Source organism: Lineus longissimus, chromosome 1 (genome assembly GCF_910592395.1).
Source record: "Lineus longissimus chromosome 1, tnLinLong1.2, whole genome shotgun sequence".
NCBI lineage: Eukaryota > Metazoa > Nemertea > Pilidiophora > Heteronemertea > Lineidae > Lineus > Lineus longissimus.
This window is the reverse complement of record NC_088308.1, coordinates 19,998,637-20,014,799: the sequence shown is the minus strand read 5'-3', so window position 1 is coordinate 20,014,799 and position 16,163 is coordinate 19,998,637. Positions and strand designations below refer to the sequence as shown.

The following is a 16,163-nucleotide window of genomic DNA, read 5'->3' as shown; positions in this document are numbered from 1 at the left end:
TATGGCCCATATCACCTGTAAATCGATGAAAAACCGGCACATAATGAAATCCAACTTCAAAAATGCACTTTTTCCCGCTAGCTCTCAGGCTGAAGGAGGCAGAAAAGTCCTGGCCTCGTTGTGAGACGCACGCTTCTAAGTGTAAACAATGTATCCGGATACAGTCGTTTAGTTTACTAATTTCCATGAGTTACTCCTAAATCCTCGTTTTGATCGTGACAAAAAGGACTGGGAACGATTGTTGTAAGTTATGCCTTGACTCTTAGTGTGTAATTTAATGTTTTTTTGCTATTATTTGGGTTTATGCGTGTCCAGCAGCAGCAGCTAGTTGGATCAGTTACTTTCATTTTGTCATTTCATGTACATTGAATGTACATGATGATTATGTGTGTTCACTGCATATCCGGTGTAACAGTTGTTAGTGGCCCATGGAGATAAAATCTTACCTGCTGCTCTGTCTGACTGAGACGAGTTCCCTGTGCCCCTGTTACCTTTTGACAACATGATTTAGGTGTTGGATGCTGAACAACAGGCCAAGGTTCCCTACTATTTCGACATCACGTCCCTCAAAGACTGATTATCGCCTTTCTAATTCAGAATGTGATTCATTTGGTGTAGAAACATCTGTTGCGATGTTAAATCTCAAGTTCAGGATCAAATGTACAATGGCGCGCGCCATCAGTAAGGTCTTCACAGAACTGTATATGGGATGAGTTCTACCATAATCTCATTGATTATTCTCTTGGACAGATTCGCTTACAAAGGCATCATATGTAACAACAGCTATTGATGGCTGCAGTATTGATATTATAAAATAATCTTATGACTCAAAAGTAGGCCTACATGTTGGGCTATACTGTAATGAACTACATTGTTTTAACCAAGGAAGTTACCCCTAAGAAGATAATATCGTCCCACCCTTTGTCATGTCACCACCACAATAATGTACCGGTACCACGGAATTGCATGTTGCAACCCTAAAAACCATAGATTTATTTTTATCTGATTTTTAAAATGCATCATGTTGTGGCAAAGCATGCCCTCTGACTAATACTAGTAATAGCGTGATTCATTAACAATATAACACATAAACCTATTGGTATCATGAAAAAATTCTTAGCATTCATTTGCCTTGTTGGCCAATTTTGCTAATTCTCTGTCAGACGTTGTTGACAAATCCATAAAACTAGTTACGCTATGGCAAAAGTGGTTGAGACTTTAGACAGAACTACAACACCCCCTTGTTATAAACACTGCCCATATTTACTCATGCTCTCATGCTTTACTTTTCATTTCACTCCATGATTCATTGTTTAAATTCTTTGTGGATTTAAATTTTTGCGTTGGTGGTCAGTAAGCTGTTTGTCATCATTCATATGCTAGGTGTGCATAAAGTAGGTATGTATTTTCTCATGCAGCTCATAGGCCTACTTCAGATTTGCTGATATTTGCAACATTTTGATTGATAAAATGACTCTCAGCAGCCCTTACTTTGCCCCACCTTGTAAGTGGTGGAACAAGGTAGTGGTAAGACCAAAGAGTTTGACCCATGACCAATCGATTTTGAGTTGGACACCCTTCCCAACAGGGAAATGCATGGTTCCTACAGTTTGCAAGTGCCACGCTCAGGGATTTTTTTTGTCTTGACTTGCAAACCAGGGCATATAAATATATGATACAGTTCATTCAATTCTTTCTTGCTTTTTCAGTGTCTAATGACAATCCAGTCAATTGATCTGTGATCTCCAGGATAATATTGAAACAGAATGTTACCCATCAATGCGGCCTACTTTGCCTAAGTCAATGTGTACTGTATGTTTTCACTTATTCCCCTGCCCAAGGGTGGGGTGTCTAACCGAGATATTACACCAACCTTCAGGCTACAGTATTGTCTCTAATGGATTTTTCACACTCGGAATCAAAACACTGGTTGTCTCTCCTGAGGGAATGGCACTCAACTGGCTCATTTACTTTCATTGCTTTGACTGGAGATTAATTGAATGAATAATCTTGGATTATCGAGTTCTTTACATGGTAGAAATTCCAGGAAATTAAAATATTTACTGGCCGACTAGGCTTTGGATTTGCGTAGACCCTTTTTGCCATTTTCTTACCATAAGGGTCCTGTCCTTTGCCCTTGACTTGAAATTTACGTTATAAATACGAAGATATTCAAATGTCATGCTAGTAACATGGGTTGCAGAGGAAGAAGAACAATTCTTCCTTTCAGACGGTTTGTGCTGGCCACTGTCCCCATCTCTACAAAATCCCCCCCCCCCCAAGAGAAAAAGAGTCTGCTGTCCTCTTAGGTGATTATGGTATCTTCATCTGAAATTTAACACAAATATTCTATCAGCTATTTAATGTACCTTATTCTTATGTATATAACACCTTAAAAAACCCTAGAATGACACTCCAAATAGGTGTTATTTCCTTGAGACCTAATTTCATTCAATTATGTGGTGTATCATTGCCAGCCCTCTAAAGAAATGAAATGTCTGCTAACCATTGAAATGAAAGACTCCTGCACAAAAGACATCCAAACCAGCCTATTCTTAGCCAGAATGTTAAGTGCCAAAATTACACCAAAGCATTCCATTTTCAGCCATTATTCAGAACGAGATATCTTTACCGGATTGTTAAATTTCGTCTGGGTTATTCTGGCTTTGTATCAATAGCATGCAAGACATGTTCTGTAGTGGTTTATGGAAAGTATTATCGCTACATGCTCATTAAATACAGTAATTATGATACAGGTATATAGGACTAAGCCTAGCAAATTATAGGATTAGACTACATATCATTGTGTTATCTGGCATTAACACAAGGTAACGAGACATAGAAGTAAACTATGACTATATCAATGCGCCTTTATCAAACATGGCTGGACTCTTAGATATTGCTCTTAATAGGTTAATGCAAATATTCCCAATTTTGGTTAAAATATTTGTTATTATGTAGTAGGTGATATAAAATGCTTGAATTTACTATATTATAATGCATATTTATTCTCCACAGAAATCCTACCCCTGAATAATTATCCTATTACATTGTTTTAACACCCAGTAAAACTATCTTTCGATTTCTACTTGCAGGTTAGATAGTAGTCCGTCATAATGGATGATGCAGCATGGGGTCGTGTCTGAGCTTCGACCAAGATGAACGGAAAGCGCGGGCCCGGAGCGATCAAATCGACCGTGACCTACAGCATTTCGCCAAGGAACAGAGTGGCATAATTCGACTCCTGCTCCTTGGTATGTTAAAAAATGATTTCGAATTGAAAGCCTCAAATGTATACAAATTTGAAAACAACAGAATACTTTGATAAGTTATTCCCTCCTTGGCCTTGCGTCATAACCTAAAGAGTTTGCACATGCTTCTCTTGGGGCCGACTTTGGTTTCCGAGTCTTTGTGTCTCAGCAATGTACCTACCGACCTGGAATGATTCTGTTTCTTTTTAAACTCCTTGTAAAATGCAAGACAGCTTTAACTTCTTCTCCCATTACTTCTTCAGGAGCAGGAGAGAGTGGCAAAAGTACCCTAGTCAAGCAAATGAAAATCATACATAATGATGGGTTCACCACAGAGGAACTCAAAACATTTAAGGTGAGACAACAGCTTCGACAGAAAATCCAACCATAACATTATTTTGGCCGATTCTGGTGGTAAATGATTGGGGAATGAGATCAGATGAGGGTCCTGCCCTGCTTCAGCCAGTTGCCAAAGGAGACTTGTCTTCTGATTATATCACTGAACTAAGTGCATAGTTTGTGGCATTTCGGCAGTTCGTTTCAAATTCTTGTCTTTCAGCCTGCTGTGTTAGATAATCTCACATCCTCAATGAAGTATGTTCTGACCGGAATGGGACTTCTCATGATCAACTTAGAGAATCACAAAAACAGAGTAGGTATAATGTAATTCATGGTATTGTGATAGCCTTGGACATTAACATGTATACAGCTCTCAGTTAGCCGATTTATCAAATTCATAAGGAATATTTCTTTGAATCAATGACGGCAATAACAGCTGGATTTCATAATGAATGGATAATCTCTTGAATTCAGATGATACTGAAATAGTCAGCCTCTTGTGATTTGCATTTTCTGAAAGAGCTTCTTTATTGCATGAGTAAAACTCTCTTCTCGTCGGTTTCAGATCCATGCTCAGACTGTGTTATCCTGCCAACGTTGTTTTGATGGAAACAACCTAATGCTACCACACATTGCCAACTCCCTCAATTGTCTCTGGAATGATCGAGGGGTCAGACATGCTGTCTCCAGGGGCTTCGAATTTGATCTCAACGATTCTGCAATATAGTAAGTATTCTTGATGTTATGCTGACTAAGTTCCGTAGGTGTCTAATGCTGATTACAGCTCAGCCCAGTCCTTCATGCAGCCGGAAGCAAAGATTTATAAGACAGTCTTATATGGTGACAATTTTGTTGTGCATTCTCAGTTGGTCCCAAAATGGATCATTCATTTCAGTTTCTTCTCCACCGATTGACTGCCTTTCTCAGTCCCTTTGATATAAGTAGTCGTTCTTGGACAGGTTACAATTTACTAGTTTATGAAAGACACATTTATTTATTATTTTCTTTTCAGTTATTTTGAAAATATGGAGAGAATATGTCGTGACAGTTACCTGCCCTCACCAGAAGATGTTCTCCGGGCCCGAGTCAGAACAACTGGAGTCATAGAAACTTGTTTTAAAGTCAATGATTGCATATTTAGGTGAGAAGCTGTAGATCATTCCGTTAGGATTGTCGCTTTGGTATCTCGTCCATTTGGTGCGCACTAGTTCGTTGCGCTTGGTGGAAGCATGCTCCTGAACTGTTGGGATCCTGTCAAGCTGGAAATCCTCAGCATTCGTCTTATCATACCAAAGCATTTGTTATGAATCTGTTGAGTTTTCTTCAATCGAAAATGGAACTTAAAAAGAAGTCATTGGAATTTTATTGCTTCGTAGAAGCCTGTCAGGTTTTTATCGGTTGTGTTGACTATACACATCTATCCTTTAGATTATTTGATGTTGGAGGTCAGCGATCAGAGCGGCGGAAGTGGATCCAGTGTTTTGACGATGTGATGTCGATCTTGTTTGTTGTGGCGTTAAGTGGTTATGACATGAGATTGATAGAAGATTCATCTGTGGTATGTACACCTGGGAAGTGGTTCTTGGACTCCTTTCGGACAGACAGCTGAGGAAAATTGTTACTTACCCAATTACAAGACTCGTCACACTAACTGAGAGAAAGGAAATGTTAATCATATATGTAATGAAACCTTCAGACTAATTAAGGATTTCATGATGCAAGTTTCATTGCATGCTGCTGCGACCAGCCAGGCCATTAAAATGTGATTGAATATAATGTAAAGAGTGGAACGCTTGTCATTGAGCGGTGACGAAGTGATCGTTAACTTAAGAAAAGTTATTATGAATTCCTATAATGCATCTTATCAATCTCATGCTTTTATATATTTCAGAATCGCATGGAGGAGAGTCTTCGTCTGTTTGCGTCTATCTGCAATAATAGGTTCTTTACTGACACATCTCTGGTAGGTTTCAATGACAGCAAGAATAGCTTTCGTCTGAAATTGCTTGATAATGCTTGGACAATTGCTAGTGCCTTTGTAAGAAACCTCCTATTTTTCTGTATGACCAACTCATCACCTTACTCTTTGTTGCAGATTCTGTTTTTGAACAAAATGGATTTATTTCAAGAAAAGATCCTTCACTCGGGGCGCCATTTGAGATACTACTTCACCGCTTATCGAGGCGCTGATCACGACGTTCACAACGCTGCCCTCTTCATCCAACACATGTTCATATCTGAATGTCTAAGTCCATCCAAAGTGCTCTACCCTCATTTCACAACCGCCACTGACACCAGCAACATCCAAGTCGTTTTCAAGGTCGTCATGGATACCATCATTCGAGAAAACCTACAGGCTGCGTCGTTGTTATGACCCAGCAGAAAAAAACATTCATGTATGATGCATCGAAAAGTCATTGGTGCACAACCCATCAGATCAGTCATTCGTGCATTCAGACACACTAATTTCTGGACTTTTATTCAGAGACAGTATTTATTTGTCATATTCATCTGGTGCACTTCTTACAGCCAAAATGTATCCAGACGTTTGTTCAAGTGAAGAAAACTGGAAATATGAAAAATGTTCAGGATAGATGATTTGTATGGGATTCCATCCAGTTCGCCTGCTCCTAAATTACTAAGAGTGAAATTGTGAGCTGATGTTGATGATATAGCTGAACCCGGCCGGGACCAGACTTTTTGTTTCTTTTCTCTTAGTTTCATTACACGATATGATGAGTTACAGTTGATCGGGGTTTGCGAGGTGTTATGTTATGAGCAAATCATCATAACCGGGTTCAACTGAACATGCAAGATGGGTTTGCTCCATGCTGGGTTTATGAAACTGGTCAGTGCGCACTTTGGAACAAATGATTGGATGAATTTCTGTTGCCTGCACTATTTCTTACACCTTTTTGACAAATTCACCAATTATCCATTGATCACTTATCACTAGGCCAAGCCGAAGGCACCCTGCAAATGAACCATTTTGTCACTGTGGCAACCCTGATGAGTGATAAAGCATCTGTGATGACCACTGACACCTATTTAGTGACTTCGAGAAACTTTTGTCACATGTGCTCAGGATCAGAGGTCGCAGTGACAAAAGTTGCTAATTTGTGGGGTGCTTAAGATCCTGATTTCAGTTAACAAGCAATGTTTTAAAGTATAATTGTTTATATATTTGTTTGTTTGTCCTGTGAGGATTGTCATTTGTGTTAATCATTCAAGTACAGCCAGGTATTCTTATAATTGGAATACTTATAATTTACCATAATATTTCCATGAAATCGTTGGGATGCTATTACCTTGAGGTGAGAGCAGAAGAGAAAAGCACTATGCATACTGACATTGAAAACTCCATATAAAAGCTTACTTGCTTATGCTCCCGGTTTTTGTGTTTTTGGAGATGCATGCCTGCCATTTATAATGCATTTTGCGCAATTTGTTGCAACATTTTTATAGACATAGTCAAATTTAGTACCATTGCATATATCTAAGAATCTTTCTTTCTGAGACCTACAACGATTCAATACTTTAGCTTGTGAACTGTCTATCCAGTGTGACACAATTACATTGCACAAGGTTACAAAGGTCTCAACACAAGAGAAAGTTTGTTAAAGTTCAGTGCTAGAAAAAAGTTATTTTTGTGTTGTGGCTCTACCTTCCTTATCTTACCTTGCTGTCCATTTTATAAAGTTTTCTAGACTTTCAGTGAAAGAAAATTATAATAAACTTGTTTGCATATATACATTTTAGATAAACATTTTCGATAAAATATTCCATGTGATTATACATTCCACGGAATACGGCAAATTAAACAGGGTCACTGGTGTATTCTTCTTTTACATATCAACCAAGAAAACATTGCACAAGGTTACAAAGGTCTCAACACAAGAGAAAGTTTGTTAAAGTTAAAGTGTTCCAACTTTGTAAATTGATATCAAAATATGTGATACATTAACAGGGTCACTTAATAGCTTTCTTTTTTGATGGAACCATAAATGTACCCACCATTTGTAGGATGGCCTCAGATTTTGTATCAATACAGAGTGTCAGTCAAATCAGGGTACAGTTAATAATAATAAATAATAAATTGTTATTTGTAAAGCGCCTGTATCACTTGAAACAAATGTTCACCGGCGCTGGTGAGCTCTATTGAAAAGAAGGGTCTTGAGTTCTTTGCGAAAGGTTGAGATATCCGATGTAGCTCTCAGGGTGGGGGAAAGAGAGTTCCACAGTTCAGGTGCTAAAGTGGCGAATGCTCGACCTCCAAATGTTTTCAATCTATATTTCCTGCAAGTGAGAAGGTCCTGAGATTCAGAGCGAAGGTAACAGTTGCAAGGCTTAATAACTTTTGTTTTAACTGACAAGCGAGACTGTATATATTGTTGATTGGTACATGTAAGTCAAAATCCAGCCTCACAATCCCTTTTTCTGGTGGTTTGTGTAATAACTGATAGATGGATTGGGGTGTGGTTAGTATGGAACAAATCATGAGAGCTTCTAGTTTATCAGAGTATTTCACTCATTATGCCTTGTAACTGTGCCCTGTTTTAATGAACCCTGTATGACCAAGAATGGATGACGACATCTGAAATTGACACCCTGAAGTGCTTCCCATGCTCCCCAAATGAAAACTCCGCTCTCAAACAGAGTAAAAATCAAGTTCCTTTAAGGGTTTACAGTGTCAGTTTATAGCGTTAGCTTGGTTATTATCAAGCAGTCCAATTTGTTCCTTCCAATAGCATTCAGACATATCTTGTACAACTTTGTATATATATTTAGCTGTTATTTTACATTTAATAATAGCAGATGAATTGAATTAACATCACGACTTGTTGTCTTTGTACATGTACATGTACCTGTTGGCCTATCTTTGGTCCCCTTCCTTTGTTCATAGCCATAGTTGGAAGGGACTAAGTGAAGAACTCCACGATCACCCTCTTGGCGGTAGTGAGGTTACGTCGTCGTCGTCGTCACCAAAAACTGCAGTCCCAAATTTTTTTTTGATTTTGAAATTTAGATAATGGTAATCCCAAAAGTGTCCTATCCTGAATTGAATACCTTGGAGCCACTTTCTCGAGTCAAAGCAGTTTTGTGAGTCTGAACTGCCGAGGGCAATTCAAAGTCCAAGCCACACAATTGACAAGTTCCTGTGGATTGTTTATAAGCAAAGGAACGACACAGGAATTCCTCCATGCACATCTTTGCACAGGAGAGCATCGACGGAACAAGCACATTTCGTACCTGACGGTATTTTGTTCCCTTCAAGCCATGGGAGGGTGCAAACAGGACAAATCTATGTTCACGATCTGCAAAAAAGATATGCTGATTCAAAATTGAGAGCAAATAATGAGAAAACTTCATGCAGACGATGATGTGGTATAGCAGCTACTAAAATGCTGCATTCTCAGCCAACATGTTTTGAGGAAGTCAAGACAGCATTAATGTCGATGTTGTAGACACCTAACTTCCAGTCCCAATTTTCATTTGATAAAATTTGACTTCTGCAATTTGGACACCTAAGTGATAGGGACATCATGTTAGTCCAAAAGGAAGGTTATATTTGCAGTCGATTGTGACAACCCACCAAAGAGAACCCTCACCTCAACAGGACGCAAGTAAACGCCCTAAAAAACCAACATTACATAAAGCCTGGTGTACTTGAATTGTATCTGTGTCTCATTTCTGGGGTTAATGCCACCACTAAGAGCCACTATATAGTCCATACGACAAACTTTTTAACCCAGGAAGTTTGTATCAAAAGCAGTACATACTTTGCAAGGAAGCTGTCACAACTTCTTCTAAGCAATACTGCTTCACCCGCTTGATGTCAGTATCGGACAACCTCTCGGCAAACAACATGACACAACTCATATCTCCACCAAGTCCCAAACCATGGTAAACAGTCGTGGAGGACGTCCCTGGTGTCTTCCGTTGCACCTCCGTCTTCACCTCATGGGAGTCCACAGAGCAGACAACTTCACTGGAGTTGCTCAACTGTCTGAACCTGACAACAACAAAGTTCCATTTCGAAGACAATTTTCCACAAGGAATATGATAGTCATTATCATTACTGATGACGACAGTTAGTTGCCGTTGAAACGTCTTGATACCCAGTCCACCGTTAAATTTGAATATAGAGGAATTGCCACCAAGGACATCTTTGACGAAACCAGTATAGGTGAATGTGTAAGTGGTTGTGCCGATATCTAAACCACGGACATCCGAACACTTGATTCTATCGAAGTCTGCGAAACGGACGGCCGTGTTGGGTGCGCCTGCTGGACCTGTCGCTATGAGTCTCAGTTTCATCGTTCCGTCGTTCGCATTCCCGGAGACGTCGTAGATTGTGACTGTGCCGCCGTTCTTGAGGACAGAGGTTTCGCTGTTCATGGGCCAGAAACCAATTGGCTTCGGGGACACATGGTAACCTGAGTAAAATGATCAGTGGTATGGTGTAAGGCAGTAGTTGTCGTCAAACCGCTTGCAATTCGGCAGTGCGTATTCAATCCAAAGCATGTTTGTCCATTACTTATTTTCTGGAACGGTGCATAAAACAGTCGTCCTAAAGCAGTGGCAGTACTACCGATGTAGCAGTCTTAACTGCCCCCCCCCCCCCGGAAAAAGCTGTTGTCCCAATGTGTTTTTATGGTCGGATCAATGTGTAAGACCCATGACCTTCAATACCACGGAGATTATGAGCGCTTAACAGAATGATTATCACCAGGGACATCTATCTAACGTCAATAAAAACTGTCTTGGGAAGCGCTACCTCTCATGGTCGCATGGTGTATGGGCATATCCAATAAGTTAACTTTTAGAAGCCCTCCGCACCAAGAGATATTGTAGCGAAACGACTGATATGATAGGACAACCGCTTGCAATCTTGCTTACCTGATGTCCTGACTATCGACACACCCCAGCCGCCGATGGCTAAAAGGAGCAGGAGACATTCCATAGTAACAGTAGAGAACATCCTAACGAGGGGAAACTGTACACGTGAGCCGACGACGAATGGTCCTCTCCCAATGCGTCTCAACTTCTCCTGTGGGGGGGGGGGGGTTACCAAGTTTATACGGCACTATACGGTTGTAGCGCATTCAGCATAATGTCCCGCTCCCTTAGGAAGATCCATGGTCGACTGAAATCGGCTCACCTCGGGAGCCTGGTACAAAGTGGCTAATATTCCTATCCTCCGAGTTATGATCGTTTGTCTCACAAATTTGTAAACTTCGGTCGGATCAAGAATAAATAATCAAAGGCTTTATCGTTTTTGGTGGTATCAATCTTACGGCTGAAGTAGGAATGTACGATATTGGTCCGGTTGCTCTTCAAGCGCCTTAGAGACTCTGCGGCCAGTGGTCTTTGAATTCGCCGTCAGCATTGCGACATAAGCTAGCCCGGCAGGAGACCTAAGACCCCAGCCCAACACGAACCGATTTTAGAGCTGAAGTGATGGCAAATAGAATCCATCGACCACATTAGCACCATCCAATCACTATCGCCCGGAAACGTTTGCAGAACGTCTTACTGTCACGAACAGGAAATCAACATGTCACTTTGGAAGGCACGGGAGACTATTCTTAATTGGAAGCGAACCATTTTTGCTTCTTTACGGATTGCCATGGTAGCGCTTTGAATTCCACTAGGTGATCATCTTGACCACAAAGGTTTTTGCATCTTTAATCAAGATATACATGTACCCCTGCTACGTTTGACCACCAAGGTCTTTGCATCTTCAATCAAGATACATGTTCCCCGGCTACGTTTAAAGGGAGCCAGTGTAGACCAGGTTCAGGATGCTAGGTTATGGAAAGGGGCAACTTCTTAAAACCGTCCGCATCACCCACTACATACAGTCCCCGCCACGGTTAAGCTACGAACAGCATGTTTCCTAGACGCCCGAGGCAGTCCATTCGCCCTATTCATATTACCTTAATGTTGGTGGTGGGGAAGGTGAGGCCGATACACTGCGTCCCGAGTGTACACGGTTCCCTGTGTAATGTTTTTGAGTGTTTCCGCAGCTAGAAAACAGATGTTATTCTGTGTCCCCCATGGTCTCTCAGCTGCATGCAGCTGGCTGTTGTATGGAAACACTGATGGGGAACAACCAAGACTGTTACACCACTGTAAAGCTCTTCCCTTGAACATTAGTCCTGCCTGTCGAATGCTCGTGGAGTGGAATCGTATGGCACATACTCACGCCCCCCCCCCCCCCCCCCCCCCAGTTATCTTACACTGCTTGAAGGAGTTACCGGAGTGTCATGCCGCGCCATTACTGTAAACTCGGTATGGTGACGTCACAATTTTAAGGACCAGTTAGGATTCATAATTACCTGTTTTACTGAAATATTATTTGCATCAGATCTCTTCGTCCAAACACAAAAGGCAACATCAGAAAGACCAAAATCAACATGGACAACGATTTAATAACGAAATTTACATGACTGATGTTAACAATGATAAGTACCAGTATTACATTCGTCCGAATATCAAAAAGGAAATGGGCTTAAATGCAAGAAGAATGAGAGTTATCGTGACGTCATTACAAAAGTAGAATAAGATTGAGTTCTTGTTCATTCAGTATCAAGTATCGGTATCACTGTACGCTATGTTTCTTTTGACTATAACTGTACCTCCAGCAGCTGGTATGATGCCTTTACTGTTGTGGTTACCTATGTGGTGTTTCTCTGGCAAACCAGTTTCAGCTGACTGAGCTGTTCAGAGATCATTGCATGGAAGAGTCTAACAAGTTTCAGTACACGGGGCAAGGTAGACATACTGCTTCCTTGCCGGTTAACTATCCTATAGAGCTCATACTGCAGGCTTATGATAGCAGTTCATGTATTTTCCCTTGACTCCGGCGTCTGTTATTTCTTGAGAACTTTCATGTCATGCTTGGCTCGCTGAAACCACTCCATCCAACTTCCATCGTACAGAGATACATCCTTCACTTTCAGAAGATGCAGGGCGAAGGCTAAGTTGCAGGCGGTTACTCCTGCAAGTGAAAAGTGATGCTTGCATAACGAGACCTAAAATATTATAATTGGATAACAAGAAACCCACCGGAGACCACCACTCCCATCTATATGGTCATGAATTTAGATCTGATGTAGGTAATCCAAGTTTGGACGAGTGGTTCGGGCAATCATGATCAAGATGAATATACTTAATTATCCGTAAAAGTATCAATAAAAGATAGTCTCAGATAGTTCTAGATGGAAACGATGCATAGAAAACTCATATTTTGTAGAATAATCTGTTGGTCTTCCACCCACGCATCAGCGCACCTACCTACAGAAGGTTGCTTTATTAGGACGGCTCGACGATGTACAGAGTATGAGATACCAAACTACAAGTAATGTAATATTAGCATCAGAGCGTAACGCCCCCATTATATATATTTGTAATTATTCTATTCTATATCACTTTGATGGCCAATATCTACAAACAACACGATTAGCCATGTGTCCGTCAGGCTGCCATCCAGTGCCACCGCGCCGGTCAATCATGTAACACTCCCAAAGCAGTGGCGTCGTTCAAGCAAATGAACAGCAAGAAGCCTCTTCAACGACAAGAGTCGATCAGAGTGAACAGAATCTTCTCTGCAGTGCTGAAGTGTTCGACCAACACCACTGCCTGGGGAGTGTAGTCAATGAAAGTTTTGAAGTAGATTTCCCCACATATCAACTGATCAATGGTGCTATATGCGTTGTTTACGTTTAGGTGTAAAGGAAGGCAGAAAGGTACATTCATATAGCTCATACTCCCACCGCCTACAGTAGTCTGGTAAGCTCAGCATATCTCCCATTTTCTCTACCTGGGGCTGATCAATTAAAGCTGAACCGCACATTTCATACCACCATACAGCAGAAGCTGTGAGGGCGACTGGAAGGCCCAGAACGTTACTTGAGAAAATTGGCGAATTAGGTTTACCTGATCCGCACATAACTGTGACGGGCTTGTAAAGCATGACACCTTCAAATATCTTCTCTAACGACTCCTTGGTTCCTTTGACTCTTTTTGTAGTTGCGTTCATTAGGAAGCTGAATGGGATATTTTGCGCTCCAAGGACGTGGCCGGGTTTTATACCTAAAAAGGAAATTGAAAGCGAGTGGTTAAAAGTTAATTTAAACTGAAGAATCCCAAATCTCCTCGACCCTCTGACCAGTGGCCATGGATCGCCAATCATCTTGCCAACCTTATGGCGGAAATAATTAAGATGTAGATATAAATGATTAGATAAAGAAATGCCGTACGCAAACGAGAAGGAATTTCCCTTAAAGCTGAACCGTAATATTCATCATTGTTGACGTGACTGACATTACAATTACATGGTGCATGCATTTATAACAGCTGGAGCTGGTAAAATTTTGTTTGACAACTGCTTACACAATTATGAGTAAGTAGAAATCATGAATTGCATTAAAAGTTTGGAGGCATACGCACCATATACATCTATATATGGTAACATTACGTAGGCCATAATAAGCCAACGCATGCGGGTCAGTAGTTTTCAATGGAGAACCATTGAAACCTTAATGCATTTCATCCAATGGCGGAGTGCATGTCGAATCAAGCACAAATGGTCAAAATTACAGCTCCCTGCAGAGAATCAACGAGCAACGTCGAAAAACGTAACTCAATATGGCTGCCACGGCGGCCATCTTGGATGAGGAGTAAACGGAAGCACTTTCCAAGTTCCTCTAAGAACAAGGGCATGAAATCAAAAACTTAAAAGAGCCAGATTTTCTTTAAAAAATCGAATCTGAAAGAAGATGCCAACAAAACACTGTTTTTGGCGAGAAAGGGTTAAAGATATTTTCAAATACCTATTCGTGGCTCTGGCGCGGTTCCATTGAACCTTCCGGCAGGCCTGGCATCGACGAGCTGAAACACTTTATCCGGATCATCCTCCTTCTCTCGAATACTTGTCTCGACATCTTCAAAACTTTTCACCATCTCTGGCCGAAAATTAGCTTTAAATGTCTCAGGTTTTATTGTTGGGACATCATCCGTTACTAACATATTTGTTTTATCCATCCAAGCCGGTAGTCCTCCATCTAAGATAGAGACACGGTCATGGCCGAAAACTTTGAACATAAACCAAACTCTTGGGGCAGAAAACATCCCGAAAGTATAATTATTGTCATAGACAACCACATGGGAGTCATTATTTATTCCTAATTTCCCGACGTATTCTTCAAATTGTTCAGCAGACGGCATCATGTGCTCCGCCGCCGGATCAGATTTATCCGCGCAATCATCGAGATCGAAAAAGAACGAGCCAGGAATGTGGTCCGTCCTCCATTCCACCAAACCTTTGCGCCCAGTGAATGGCAAGTGCCAAGAGCCGTCAAGAATCCGGACTTTAGAATCACCCAGGTTGTCCTTGTTGGCATCGACATATTCGTGCAGCCACTTGGCAGTAACCAAGGGTGGGTACTGTTCCTTCTCCCATCCGTCCCACATATTTCGGCACGGGATCAACCTGACTTGTCTGCTAATCGACAGAACCGGCCTACTCCACGCCCTCACTCCGAACTGAAGCAGTAAACAGCGCATCCCTGGTGTTCCTATCGCCGTCCTATCGTTTATTCCTCCTGGTAGGGACGCCTATCGCATGGCATGAAAATCACAACCATGAAACGCACTGGCGGGAAAATTTGACTGCGCTCAATTGTGATTTGGAACACATTCGACCAACGTCTTGAATGTGCTTGCACTACACACTCTCACACAGTGGTGGAAATAAGCGTAGCTTGCAATGGACTCTTCCAATGCTTGAAGGCGTCACTTGGCAATAAACCCGATTGGCACCAATTCGTAGTGGCACGCAGACACTCATCCCGCCTTGAAGAGGAGGAAGAAACCCTGGAGAATACAACTCCAAGTGCCGGGTGAAGGCGGGCGAAGAAGAAGAAATTGAAGAAGAAGAATCAACATCATGACTGTGTTGCATTGGGAGTGATTCCATCTTTCTATTCATCCCAAACTGGTCATGAGGACAAAGTCACAACCACAACCTGTCCTTACTTGTTGCACGCAACATTAACTATATCATAAATCGTTGATCGCGCATCGAAATAACGTGGTCCAGTTGGGAAAAAGAGGAGTGCCCTCCGTTAGTGTCTGCCAAGTTTCTTCAGGATCATATTAAGATCAATGAAGAGAGACTAGGCGATCCTAAGTTGCGTATTCTGGACGCCTCTTGGCATAGTCCTTTGACAAAACGGAGCGGCTCGAGGAATGGAAGACGCAACACATCCCTGGCGCTCTGTATTGCGACATTGTGAAATGCGCCGACACGTCCGATCCGAAAATGGTCTTTATGCCACACGCATACTGAACTTCTGGCGGTATTGCCTCCGTTTGACGCGCGTTAGCTTAGCACTGTCAATACATTTCACACGGAACTACGAGTACACCAAGGTGCACTCAAAGACGAATTCGCTCTTTATTGAGCTTGTCGCTCGTTATTGGTTCATGCTTTGGTGATTAGCCGTTTAGATAGATATATTGGGTTACAAACGTATTCTATCGGCTTTGGTATTTGTTATATTTATT

The 16,163-nt window shown here is 41.4% G+C and overlaps 2 protein-coding genes across 2 annotated transcripts; one reads left to right on the top strand and one right to left on the bottom strand.

The window, feature by feature from the left end:
* The first annotated feature begins 124 nt into the window (after positions 1–124).
* On the top strand, positions 125–8,423 carry LOC135490982 (guanine nucleotide-binding protein G(o) subunit alpha-like). Its single transcript, XM_064776599.1, has 9 exons — positions 125–243; positions 3,096–3,254; positions 3,515–3,606; positions 3,811–3,903; positions 4,156–4,316; positions 4,603–4,731; positions 5,019–5,148; positions 5,482–5,553; positions 5,686–8,423. The coding sequence occupies exons 2-9, from the start codon at positions 3,131–3,133 to the stop codon at positions 5,962–5,964; spliced, it is 1,080 nt and encodes a 359-aa protein (XP_064632669.1). The 5' UTR covers positions 125–243; positions 3,096–3,130; the 3' UTR covers positions 5,965–8,423.
* A 3,582-nt stretch (positions 8,424–12,005) lies between these two features.
* LOC135495188 (3-mercaptopyruvate sulfurtransferase-like) lies at positions 12,006–15,226 on the bottom strand. The gene is made up of 3 exons (XM_064783684.1): positions 14,429–15,226; positions 13,533–13,688; positions 12,006–12,594 (listed from the first exon to the last, which is right to left on the bottom strand). The coding sequence occupies exons 1-3, from the start codon at positions 15,159–15,161 to the stop codon at positions 12,467–12,469; spliced, it is 1,017 nt and encodes a 338-aa protein (XP_064639754.1). The 5' UTR covers positions 15,162–15,226; the 3' UTR covers positions 12,006–12,466.
* Positions 15,227–16,163: the final 937 nt, after the last annotated feature.

What these genes read in the sequence shown, in the direction of transcription:
- LOC135490982 (XM_064776599.1), top strand. Translation starts at nt 3,131, where the DNA reads ATGGGGTCGTGTCTGAGCTTCGACCAAGATGAACGGAAAGCGCGGGCC. An exon ending in TAGAGAATCACAAAAACAGA is followed by an intron (nt 3,904 to 4,155) that starts GTAGGTATAATG and finishes CGTCGGTTTCAG; the next exon opens with ATCCATGCTCAGACTGTGTT. An exon ending in GTCAATGATTGCATATTTAG is followed by an intron (nt 4,732 to 5,018) that starts GTGAGAAGCTGT and finishes TCTATCCTTTAG; the next exon opens with ATTATTTGATGTTGGAGGTC.
- LOC135495188 (XM_064783684.1), bottom strand. Translation starts at nt 15,161, where the DNA reads ATGCGCTGTTTACTGCTTCAGTTCGGAGTGAGGGCGTGGAGTAGGCCG. An exon ending in CGCGCCAGAGCCACGAATAG is followed by an intron (nt 13,689 to 14,428) that starts GTATTTGAAAAT and finishes TTTCCTTTTTAG; the next exon opens with GTATAAAACCCGGCCACGTC. An exon ending in CACAGTTATGTGCGGATCAG is followed by an intron (nt 12,595 to 13,532) that starts GTAAACCTAATT and finishes TTTCACTTGCAG; the next exon opens with GAGTAACCGCCTGCAACTTA.